General features: G+C 55.5%; 4 protein-coding genes across 4 annotated transcripts in view; 2 read left to right on the top strand and 2 right to left on the bottom strand.

Moving 5' to 3' along the window:
- Window positions 1-611: 611 nt before the first annotated feature.
- On the top strand, window positions 612-3,910 carry P152DRAFT_475250 (uncharacterized protein; the record flags this gene model as incomplete). Its single annotated transcript, XM_033681400.1, has 4 exons — window positions 612-1,874; window positions 1,924-2,055; window positions 2,101-3,747; window positions 3,836-3,910. 4 exons carry the CDS (start codon window positions 612-614, stop codon window positions 3,908-3,910), a joined length of 3,117 nt encoding a protein of 1,038 aa, XP_033532419.1.
- Window positions 3,911-5,767: 1,857 nt separating this feature from the next.
- On the bottom strand, window positions 5,768-6,957 carry P152DRAFT_460081 (glutathione S-transferase Ure2-like protein). The gene has a single exon (XM_033679820.1). The coding sequence runs from the start codon at window positions 6,548-6,550 to the stop codon at window positions 5,894-5,896; it is 657 nt and encodes a 218-aa protein (XP_033532420.1). The 5' UTR covers window positions 6,551-6,957; the 3' UTR covers window positions 5,768-5,893.
- Window positions 6,958-7,133: 176 nt separating this feature from the next.
- On the top strand, window positions 7,134-8,179 carry P152DRAFT_460082 (DUF1857-domain-containing protein). The gene has a single exon (XM_033679821.1). It carries the CDS (start codon window positions 7,356-7,358, stop codon window positions 7,839-7,841), a length of 486 nt encoding a protein of 161 aa, XP_033532421.1. The 5' UTR covers window positions 7,134-7,355; the 3' UTR covers window positions 7,842-8,179.
- A 1,718-nt stretch (window positions 8,180-9,897) lies between these two features.
- P152DRAFT_450785 (uncharacterized protein) overlaps window positions 9,898-12,267 on the bottom strand; it is a gene marked incomplete at both ends in the record, with an annotated part of 2,911 nt that continues 541 nt past the window's right edge. Inside the window, 2 exons of the mRNA XM_033678188.1 lie at window positions 9,898-11,821; window positions 11,889-12,220. Of these exons, the coding sequence (XP_033532422.1) occupies window positions 9,898-11,821; window positions 11,889-12,220 (2,256 nt within the window). The remainder of the gene's footprint in view (window positions 11,822-11,888; window positions 12,221-12,267) is intronic.

Below are 12,267 nucleotides of genomic sequence, written 5' to 3' on the forward strand. Positions count from 1 at the left end.
GGTCCACAGAAGCGCTGGTCTTCTTGTTCACGAGGCTTGTCTTCGTCCATATTTCCACCTTCTCGTCGTTCTCTCCACTCCTGTCAACTGTCAAGTGTCAACAGTCTCCCTCCGTCGATCTCTTCAAACCACTCCTCGTGGCATCATCTGGCATGCAGCGAAGGAAGCCGATCCTTAACAATATAATTCGGTACTAATTCTCTTCTTTACCGCTTCGAGCGGGTACCCGACGACTGTGCTTTTTTTTTAATCTACCCATATTTTGCAGGCCTAGAGTTGGTGTGGCTTGCCTCGGAACACCCATTCTCCAACCACCACCAGGCAAGAAGCACGACCGCTCCATTCCTCTACGCTGTCTGTCGCAAGTTTTTGCTTCGTGCCTTCACCACCGATGCCAGGAATTCCACGTTAGAGATAGATTCTGGATTGTGCAACGTCGGTTACCTGCGATTCATCATCGCGTCAAATCTTCCAGTCACTATCGAGACAGCGGCTCCTGTGACACTTGAGTACATCAAAAGCCGCCGCAGTGCCGCACCCATTGGCACCACGCCTCTTACCGCCTTGACATCGACTCTTCTTCCTTCCCTTCTTTGCTTCCTCCTCTCGACATGACTTCTCATATGCCAAATGGCGCCTTTCCACCCGGCTCGGTAGGCACCGCTGACGACTGGTCCATGCCTCGTTACGACAGCGGTCCCTACGCGGCCGCCGGTCCACCTGGAGGACCTGGAGGACCTGGACCTGGGGGACCTGGAGGATATGGTGGACCTGGACCTGGAGGGCATGGAGGACCTGGAGGGCATGGAGGACCTCGAGGACCTCCACCGAACTCTCACAAGCCCTATCCGCCCCCCGGAGGTCCTCCGTTTCCTCAGAACGGACAAATGCACATGCCCCCCGGGCGAGGAAATCTCTACACCCCTCCCGCCTCCGCCGCTGGCTCCGGACGTACCTCCGCATCCACCACCGTTACCGACTCACGCGGCCCTCCTCCCGGCCACCCCTCCCCTCCCGCATCCATTGCCCGCTCCAGCATGGGTACCGGGCCCCGCGCCCCCTCCGTCGCCGGCAGCATCGATTCGCGACGCGCCTTCGTCATGGAAGAATCCCTCAACGAGCACTATCACGTCCTCCAGAACTTTCTCTCCGCCTCCCTCGCCCAAGCCACCGCCGCCCGCCAAAACGACCGCGCACAAGCCAAGCTCCTCCGGCTGACCCTCGTGCAATTCCAAGAGCTCAGCACCGACGTCTACGACGAGCTCCTCCGACGCGAAGCCGTTCGAGCCAAGGGCGGCCCCAATGCGCCGAACAACGATATCCCGAGATATCTCCTCGCCAAACAAACCTTCCACTTCAAGCGCAACCAGGCCCGCCAGAAGCTGAGCACCCTGCCGACCGATCGCTTCCGCCTGCTGGCCACCGACGTGTACTTCGAGCTGGAGCGCCGATATCCTCGGTTTACCGGCGCAGAGATGTCTCGCGCGGCGAGCCCCGCCCCGAGCACCGCGAGCAGTCGCCGCGCGCCGTCGAGCGTAGGGGGTGGGTCGATGATGGGGCCGGGCGGGTATCGGGGGCCGCCGAGGGGGCCGCCGGGATCGATGAGGCCGGGGATGCCGCCACCGGGAGCGAATGGATATTCACAACGGGAGAGCTCGGCGAGTCAGCGGTCGATGGGGGGAGGGATGGGGAATGATTTGGGGAGGCCGTTGCCGAAGACGTTTCAGAGTAATACGATCGTGCCGAATAAGAGTACGATGGTGGAGGACGATGATGAGCCGAGTGGGGTGGAGGATGAGGATGATCAGATGGATGCGTTTGGGTTGGAGGGGGCGGCGAGGAGGGGAACGGAGGCGAGCATTGGAGGCGTTCAGGTGGGTTTTTAGGGTTGACTGAGTTGAGAGGTTACTGACAAGAGGATAGAGTAAGATGATCGACGAGTATCGGTCGCAGATCACGCAATTGGAAGAGAAAGTCGACGGTCTCGAAGCGAATCTTCGCGAGAAGGTCTCGGAAATCGACGAGCTTCGAGCATTCAACAAGGATCGAGAAGACGTATGTTCCACCCCTTTTCTATCCAACATCATCTAACTCCTTCAGGCTCGCGATAAAGAACGCGCCGAATGGTCCAACACCCGTTTTGGACTCGAACGCCAGATCACCGATGCTCAATCACTCCACGACTCCCTGAAATCCGAAATCGACAAACTCCGTCTTGAAAACGTCGATCTCTCCTCCCGTCCACCCCCGTCTCCTTCCAGCGACCCGCAAGCTATGGATGCCCTTCGTACCGAAGCATCCCACTTCCTTGCCGAAATGCGTGCCCTCACGGACTCCCACTCCGCAGCCGTCGACCGCGAAGAGGAGCTGTTGAAACGCGTGGCCGACCTTGAAATCGACCTGAAGGACTGGAAGACGCGGTATGCACGCGCGAGGACGCAGCTACGGAGCGTCAGGACCAGCTCCTTGGGACTGAGTGGATCTGGCGGTGCAATCCCCGACGCCATGGCGGCTGCCCGCGAGGAGCAATTCATGCGGCAGGCCGGTGCAGTCCGCGACGTTGCGGTATCCCGCTGGCAGCTCGCGATCGACGATCTCCTGCGTGACGGACGTGGCGGAGATGCCCGCGTGATCATGGAAGCCGTGAAGAACGTGGTCATCTCGGTGCGCCGCGTCACGAACGATCTTGAGGCGTCGGACGCGAACAACATGGGACTGATGAATGGGGACTCGGAAAAGCACATAAAGCAGGTCAACCGATTGAAGATGCGCGTGTCCGCCGCCACGAACAACCTCATCACCGCATCGAAGAACCACGCCAGCGCCGCCGGCATCGCCCCCGTCTCGCTCCTCGATGCCGCCGCATCCCATCTCTGCACCGCGCTCGTCGAGCTCCTCCGCCTCGTTGGCGTCCGCAAAGCCGACCCCTCCGAATTCGACGCCCTCGACGACGACGCCCCCACCTCCCGCGAAGTCCGCGGCTACTCCTCCACCAGCGTCGGCAGCGGCGCCGATAGTCGCGGCTACTACTCCTCCAGTTACGGGAGCACCGCCGCGCCGACCCTGAACGGCGGGCCTGTCAACAGTGTCAAGCCGCTCGTCAACGGTCACATCCGCAACCTCTCCCGCGTCTCCGCCAACAGCAGCTACAGCACCACCAGCGCCGGCTCCCGCGCCTACCCCAATGCCCTCCGCCTCTCCCGCGGCGTCCGCAGCACCCCGTCCTGGGACGCCAACACCCCGCCGACCTCGTACCCCGCCGCCACCTACGCCAACGCCTACACCAACGCCTACGGCAACCTCAACGACATCACCGAGGACGGCACCGCGAACCCCGGCACGGAATTCACCGACGACCACGAACGCCGCGCCGTCCTCGATCTCAAAGACTATCTCGAAGACCGCACCGCGCAGCTCGTCAACTCCATCCAACCCCTCGTCGCGAGCATCCGCGCGCGGCCCGTCGGCGCGGAGCTAACCGCGCAGGACGCGGAGACGGTGGCGCGCTACGTGGAGGACATTATCGGGAGCACAGGGGAGATCAGCTCCCGGGCGAGGGGATTAGCAGAGCAGGGGGGCAAGGGGGTGTTGGGGGCGGTGGGGAAACATGTGCCGCCGGTAGTGGGTGTGTTGGAGGAATGTAAGGAGAGGTTGGGGGAGGAGTTGATGGAGATGAGGAGGAGAGGGGATGGGGTGGGGAGGGAGAGGGTACCGCCGGTAGCGTTTCGGGTGGCGAGGGGGACGAAGGTATGTTTTGATTCCTCTCTTCACTTCGTTTTTACTCCCGAGGAACTTATCTGTGTATCTGGGTGATCGGTGCTAATTTTGCTTGCAGGAGTTATTGCTTCGCGTCGAGCGTATTGAGAGCGGTGAACTCACGGCCGAGATGGATCTACCGATGGAGATTTAACTGAGCGGATCACCGACACGATGATTTGCTTTGCTGTCCAGGCATTCGAACGGACGGATGGAGATCGGTGTACTAATCTTAATGCGATATTCCAAGCGAGTGCAGCGTTCCGCCCACTTGCGGCCTTCATTAGCGCTGTATTTAATTGACGTACTGTCGGTCATGGATGAGCGACGGTGATTGGTTGTTTGACTACCGTCTACGGTTTATTACGAGCGAGCGAAGAGTGCATTTGCATTGCGTGGAGCGCGGGTGTGTGTCGTCTTCTGTCTGCTTCTTGAGGGCCCTTTTCGAGCGAGAGCGAGCGGTTATGTATGTATGGGTGAATAGATTCGGAGGTTATGAGATGGGATGATACCTTGCATTTGGGTGATTTGGGATGTCGATTCGTGGTTTCGTGAGATGGACGATGTGTTGATATGTACGTGTTTATTGCCATACAGGTCTGGATGGACACGGGTTGGGGATTCACTTCATGCAACCCCAATCGTATTCAAGACTTCAATTCATTACATTGTTTATCTACCACTCTATCTCACTATCTTACGCTATTATCCCACGCCCACCACTGGTGGGGTGCTTTGTGTGTGTTGATCGATCTGCGAGGGTGCTTGGGCCGTCCCTGAACTTGCTGCAAGGAGTGAACTTGTGGCTTTGCTATCACCTGCATCTCCCAAACCGCAGAGAATAGGTTCGGTTCTTATGGGTGGTTGGAATCCATTGGCAGTCCAATGCGATGGTTAGTGGCCAGATCGACCTAGTATGTAATACTCATTCGTGAGCAACCCCCATCAAATGACACTCAATCGAGCGACTCACCATCTCATATAGTATCCATCCCGACAAAGATCGTGTTCAAACTGAGTTTTCGGTCCCTGGAGTTGGGTTTTCATCTCCTAACAACCGACAATAATTGGGAACTCGACGCACTTTCTGGTCAATGTTTCTGGTACTGGCTTCAGCGAATTCGCAGCGGGAGGGATTGCTTCGGGCCGGGATCTCCGGGATCTTCAAGCATGTCATCTCCGCAGCTTCGAGAATATAAACCATTTCGTATCGTAGGACTCATATATTTCTGGGGGCGCTGGTGCAGTCAGCGCATTTGAGTCTTCCGAGACAATCGACTGCTTCATGCAGCCCGCTCTGAGGGCATGACCCCGTTCGTATTTGCTCACCCAGCAGTGAATTTGACGGTTATCACGCATTCTCTGACGGGGCAGCCAGTCATTGTCGTCCGCTATATCAAGCAGACCAACTACGATACCGCAACAGACATCCTTGCGTGTATGCTAGCTCTTTCTGCGCCGGGTGGAACATGAGCGCAAGATGTTGGTAGGGGCCTTTAGACGTAGATGTCACTCACCAGCACAGCGCAAAGATAAAATCCTTCACTCCACCATGGAGAGAGAGAAATTAGAGGGATAGCTTGGACCTGGGTGGGCCCATTGGCATTGAAGATACATGGTTAAAGAAGACGCTTGTGAAGCTTGAAGAGGATAAACAGAGACAAAACGCGCTTCGAGAGTACTTGGTCAAGCTATTACCATAAAGAAGGGATTAACTCATAGGACGTGCGCCAAAACGAAGATCTCGTGATGGCCGCACTGATTCCACTGATCCATCACAGATTTTTAAACCTTGGAGTGCTACGACGTGCTATTCAAAGCTTGAGCGAGCATTCTCTTGGAACACACCTGTGTAGAACTAATGTTAAGGCCTAGCTCGTCTTCATTTGAGGCTTGAGTGAGGTCCACACCACTACGTAGTAGTGTCGGTCCGCGAGAGCCATAATAGTGGAGCCACTTCATGACTGATTTAGGTACGCTGTGATTTGAGAAAACAAACGAGACCGCGGTGTATAAATCTGGCTTCTGGAACCTTACTTCTATCATTCTCAAAAACCAACTATGTTGACCTGTACCGGCTTAGCGATAGAAGCAATGAAATCTCGTTTTTTGACTCGATATATACATGAAATGTCCGTTATAGCTTTTTAGGTGCTTCAGACTTGACTTTGCCAAGACCAGTGATAACAGCAGGGCGGGATTTCAAAGTGTTCAGCCATGCATGGACATTGGGAAAGTCCTTCTTTAAATCAATCGCATCTCCTGCCAACCACGGAATGATATCAAACCAGGGGATAAATGCAGTATCCGCATAACTGTACGTGTCATTCACCAGGTACTGATGCCCTTCAAGAACTCCATTCAACACACCCGACACGCGGCGAATTTCGTTGATATACCGATCAAAGGCACTCTGAATATGCTCCTTATGGTGGATCTTGAACCACACAGCCTGACCAAAGTACGGCCCTTGGCCAGATGCTTGGAAATGGAGCCACTGTTTGGCATAGTAGTACTCTGGGGTACCAGGAGGGAAGCTGATTGTTCTGTTTTCGTCGTATTTCTCCACCAGGTATTCGATGATTGCCGCCGACTCCCATAGAGTTATCCCAGTGTTAGGGTCTTCAATCGCGGGAACTCGCCCATTGGGATTGATCTTTTCATAAGCGGGTTGCTTCATTTCGGGAAACTTGAGCAGTTTGACCTCATATGGGATGTTGAGTTCTTCAAGAACCATAACGACCTTTTTAGGGTTGGGGCCAGCGTGGTGGCCATAGAGAATGATGGGCTTCATGGTGATTGAGGAGAGAGAACTGAGGGTTGGAAACAAGTAGGAGGTAGTTATGGATTGAGAAGTTTTACAATTTTTTGTTGAATTGAATGAGGTTAAATAAGTACTTTCTGTCACAGAACATCTGTGTACCTTGACCATTATGTATGGTTATCGCCTTCTCATCCTAACTCCGCCCCTAACTCCATACATTTGGGGGCCATATGTCCACTCATTCTGTATACGAAGACCTCAGGAATCCCCTATTTACGAAGTCCTCCTGCTCTTTAGGATCAAGGAAAATATATGCGCCTTCTTCTCTATATCTCATGGTGTTTTCCCCTCGTATCCCTGTACGAATCACCTGAATTGGCGAAATCTCCATTATCGCACACTTTCATCTCCAACTCGCTCGCAACGGAGGCTGTTCACGTACATACTTAGGAACCTTCGGTTGAGTGAAGGCCGCAGGTGATGGCGCCAGATGATTCTAGCTCAACAGGAACCTTGGCAAGTTGGCACTTGCCAGGGCTCTATGATAGTCTATACCCTATGGGCCAATTAATTAGCATCTATGGGATTATTGACGAATCGCCTCCTGTGGAGCCTTGAGGAGCATTATAGTTCGATTTGTCACCTCGCGCTCCGCGCTCCGCGCTTCGGTATTCGGTTTTTGTCAGAGTTCCTACATCATGACAGTGACCAATTATAGTAAACTTCCGATATATAACCCTCTCTCCTCACACTCTGAAGTCACCTAAGCTCACATCCAAAGATCATCCATTGACTCTATATTTTTTAGACCTATACTTTCCTGGGCTCTATCACAATGTCGACTACAAACAACATCGCTTTTACTGCTCCTCTGAATCCTGCCGGAGCCGGCCCGACCCTCAATTCAGAACAAATTTGGGCTGGCCTGCTCCTCAAAATTCGTTCCGCCGAGACCTTTGTTCCAAGTGCCATCCAATCTACCATTGTGGTTTCCGAATCTACGGACCCATCCACGGGGAACCTAGTCACTGTCCGCGAAGTCGTCTTCCGCGAGAACCAGCGCCAAGTTACGGAGACGGTCACAGCATACGAACCTTCCAGGGTGGTCTTCGTCCAGCCAGATGGAAGTACCATCAACAATGTAATTAGTGAGGGTGCAGACGGGGAGCTGTACATGACCTTTACCTTTGAATGGAGACACTCAGGGGCCTCTAAGGCAGAGCGTGCGGCCTTCTTGGAGCGGGAGAAGAAGATGAGCAAGCTCGCGGTGGAAGGGACTATTACGGTGTTGAAGGAGTTGGCCAAGGATAGGAAGATTTGAGGGTTCGAAATATTTATGAATAGACTGCCAATTGATTGTCAATCCTATAAAGATTCACCACCAACTGGCTTTTTTGATCCACACTCTTTCCCGACAATTCCATGAGCGGCAATTTTCTTCAACACAGCAACTTGCTCCGGATAACAACTCTTCCTCCCAAGAGACCTCGACCGCTGCCACAGAGGCACGAGGAGCTTATATGAATACCGTGGGAATGTAGGGAGTCTATAGGATAGGGAAGATATGAATAGATCAAAAACACGGAAACGATACGAAATCAAGCAGACGCCTCCGGGAAAGGACATTCAAGCGAGGGCAGCCTCAACCCGAAAGAACTAAGCAATGACAGACTGAGTCGGATCGACTTCAGTGGTCCGATGATCTCTTCATCCTTCTCTTTAGCACCAGCGACAAGTTCTGCGCGCGCCTTCTCAAGCACTTAGTTAATAAAGTTCATGAAGCTGAGGAGGAAATCGCACACCCCACAATGCGGATTTCGGCAGCGTACATGGGAATGAAAACGGGAGTCGCTGTATAATAGACGACAGCGCGCAAGATATACTCGACTTCGAAAAAGAATATAAACGAACTCGACAAGTTTAAATTGAGTGACAAGCTGCGAAGAGCTTGGAATGGTATCCGAGATATAGGTAATAGACGACGGGGAAGTATATCGAGGAAACGACTTGTGTATAACGAACTGCGTCCCTGGGACGATGGTGGAATGGTAACTGGAGTGATAGGTGCACAGAAAGACTCAGAGGAACTGAGTTCGAATCTGTGCAAAAGTCACTATAGGAAATCTTTTCTGTCACACCGCCCAGGGAAGCCCCCCGGAACACTTTTCCACAAGCCTCACGACGACTCCTCAATTGACCAGAAACAAATACAACGGACATTTTCGGCAACAGACATTTTCCAAAAACGAAAAAACCAAAGCGGAGTGAGGGATAATAACCCCAACGGACAAAAAGGGCTCAGCCAGCCCAAAAATCAACCAAGAGATAACTTGCGACGGGGAGCAATATTGCTGTATTGCTCCAAGAAGGAGAGCCACGAAGGCAAAAAACGAAAGGACAATTACTACCACAAAGGAGGAGGCGGGGTTTTAATACGTACCCATAGCCCTGGCAATGGGAAACTTTTATCCGCGACATACTAAATAGTCAAATGACCGTGTTCATAGACCCTAACGGGAACCGGATAGCACGTTAAATTGAATTATTATTATTATATAACGAACTGCAAACCACAGTCACCCAACAAGCTCCGAAGAGCATTCCACGAACCTCTAAATTCTATCAACGACTATGTGGAGAAGGGTAAGGTAACTACTTCCGCCAGAAGCTCCGTTAAACTACCAATACATGTTGCGATGGTGGATATCAATGTAAACGAAGGTAGAAGAAGATCCGCAAATCCCAGCGGACCCGTCGACCTTGAAAGAAGCCCCAGACCTGGTCAGAGAGGCTGGTGACACCACATCCAGTGACGATACGGATTAACAAAAGACTTGAATTCCCTCGCCAGAACAATCTGCTTCGGACTCATTCCCCAGATGACGCCATTCGCTGTGTTACATGCCTGCCTGCCTGCCTGCCATCCTCTGTATGCTCCACAAACGCTCCGCTTCGGGCATCTGCGGGTAGTAGTGCCCTCACTCTCCCCATCCAGATAACAACGTCGCTCACAGACCGTCTCCGTTTGTTGCGCGGTAAAGTGGATGGATGTCCAGTGGAGTCCAGCCGAGACGAGCTGAGAAAGGATGATCCACCCGACGGGGGGAGAAAAAAACAAAGGAGATTCGTAAAAGATACGTGATGTGATGTTGATAGGTCGCCCTTCCCACAAGGTATTCCCGCCGCCGCACTCGCCGGTGTGCTGTTGCTGTGTTTCTAAGAATCCCCACTGCTACGCACCTCCGTGCCGCGATGGCCAGGATGTATGGAGAACGCCGAATGATGAATGATAAAAACAGGGGTGGGCGCGCCCGAAATAAAGAAACAATCGCCAATCGCTGCTGAAGAAGATAAAAATATAGAAAGGAAAAGGAAAATCAAGGAGTGACTCGGGCGCCGCCGTCGCCCTTCGCGCCCTTCACCGCCAGCATCCCCTCAACCTTCGCCCTCACCCTCGCCCCGCTCAATGGCAACTTATACTTCAACACCCCCCGCACAATCAGCTGAAACGGATGCTGAATGACCCGCTCCCACCGCTCCGTCCCCCCCGCCTCCGTCTTGTTCCCGGGCTTCATCAGCCGTAGCTCCCCCTGCGCGGCGTGGGGTTGGCGGGAGAACGGGGCGCCGTCGAAGGTGAGAGGAGAGTCGAAGTGGAAGATGCGTCCGAGGAGCATGGTTTGCGTGGTGTTGGAGGGGGGATCCGTGGGAAGGGGCGGGTCGAGGGGGGAGTCGTCGGTGGGGTGGAGGGGGGCGTTGGAGCGTTGGATGCGCCGCCGCCGCTCCGCCGTCGTGCCGATGCCGATTTCCCCCTTGGGTGGAGACCCGCGTTCCGCACCCGACCGGCCGCCCGCGTCGTCCTCCCGTCCATCCCACCACCAGCGCTCGCTCCCCACATAACTACTCTTCGCGAAGATATTCACGTCCATCTCGCTGATGCTGATGCCTAAAAAGTTCGGATTCACCGCCTCCACCAGGAGATCCAGCATCAGCTCCTGCTCCGTCGCTAGCACGTTCTGGATCTCCACGACCGACACCCCGTAGAGCGCCTTCGTCGTCGCGAAGAGGAACCCCACGCCGCCGAACCCGACGAGTAGCAGCGCGATCGTGACCACCACGCACACCGTCATTCCCGACGCGAACGACCGTCGCCGGTGCTGCGACCCGCGGAACTCCTGCCCGAACGGCTGCCGCGAATTACTCCCTGGGGTCCGCATCCCCCGTGAACTCCGCGGCGTTCGCACCGTCCCGACGAGCGGCGTGCGTTCATCGTCACCCTCGCCGTCCATATCGTACGAGTTCCCTAGGCCCTCGAGCTTCCGAAACCGGTTGCCGTTGCCGTTATGCGGATACTTCGGGGACGACGGCCGCGAGGAGTGGTGGGACGACAGGGTGGGGTTGATTCCCGTGGCGGTCCGCGACTTGGCGGTGCCGTGCGCGAGGAACGGTCCGTTGTCGTCGTCGAGGATCGATCCGTAGCCTTGGCCCCGCCCGCGGCTGATGTGGTGATGGTGGGCGCTACCGCCGGTGCGCGAGGCAGTGGTGCGGATGGTACCGCCGTCGGGGCGGTCCGCGCCGTCGTCTTCGGGCCCGGAGGAGGTGTAGGGGTTGTTGGTGAACTTCATGCTGCGCTTACTGGGGACGGCGCGCTGGCCGTCGAGGACGGTGCCCATGGAGCGGATGGCGCTGCGGGGGTCCGCGAGGCTGACCATAGAGGTGGCGCTGGGGGTGCGGGAATGGTGGCGACTACGGCGGGGTTGGGGTTCGGGGGGGTTGGATTCGTAGACGAAGGTCTCGTCGGAGTCAGAGGAGTCGGCTTCGTCGACTGCGTTGGCGACCTTGGCTTCGAAGACGTCTGCTTTGGATGATGCAGGTCCGGACGTCACGCTCGGTGGCTTGCGTACCACCCGCTTCCTATCTTTCTTCGGCCGGATCGTCTCGAGGCTCGGCTTGACCCGGATCGTCCCGTTGTTGTCGTTCTTTCCGCTGGCGATCCAATCCTGGGTACTTCCGCCAAGGGGTGCCTGCGGGATTGACGCGACTGTTTCCGTTTCGACAGTCATATTCTTCGACGGACCTTCCTGCGCGCGTGTATTGGTCGCCGGGAGGTTGGTGAACGAGCTTTTTTGCCGGACAGCTTTCGGCCTGGGGGTCCTATCCGGATCATCGTCCTGCCTCGGCTTCCTATCTTTTCGTGTCTTGCTACTACTATCGCTTCCGCTCTCAGTGGCTCTCGCGCTGCGGTCGTCGGTAAGTTCGGATTGCGATGGCGGAGATCGATAAAGAATCATCGAGTCCGTCGGGCTATAAAATCGAGTTAGCCACACGTCCTGCTATATTTACGTGCTGTAATCCCCATCTAGCGTCCTACCTTTGCAACGTAATCGACTCCACCATCGCCCCCTCATCTGGCGGACTCCCCTCCTGCACCGTCTCCAACGTCCGCGCACCACTCGCCGCCCGTCCCGCCCCGCCCTTCATCGCCGACGCCTCCGGATCCTGCGCCGACCCCTTCGCCTTCAGCGCGTCCAGATCCTCTTCCTCCACCTGCGGCGGCGTCGACGACGTGACGATCAGATTCGGCGCATCCAGCGAACCCTCGGGCTTCCGGCGCTGGGATCGCGGGCTCTGGTGGCGGGGGGTGGTCGCGCGCGAGGAGTCGGCGCTGGGGGCGGTGATGGGTTTTGCGGAGGAGCGGGGGATCTTGGAGGAGGGGTCGGGGGAGGGGGTGTTAGTCGTTGGTTGGGGGG

Source organism: Eremomyces bilateralis, assembly GCF_010015585.1.
Source record: "Eremomyces bilateralis CBS 781.70 unplaced genomic scaffold P152scaffold_16, whole genome shotgun sequence".
NCBI lineage: Eukaryota > Fungi > Ascomycota > Dothideomycetes > Eremomycetales > Eremomycetaceae > Eremomyces > Eremomyces bilateralis.

What these genes read in the sequence shown, in the direction of transcription:
- P152DRAFT_460082 (XM_033679821.1), top strand. Translation starts at nt 7,356, where the DNA reads ATGTCGACTACAAACAACATCGCTTTTACTGCTCCTCTGAATCCTGCC.
- P152DRAFT_460081 (XM_033679820.1), bottom strand. Translation starts at nt 6,550, where the DNA reads ATGAAGCCCATCATTCTCTATGGCCACCACGCTGGCCCCAACCCTAAA.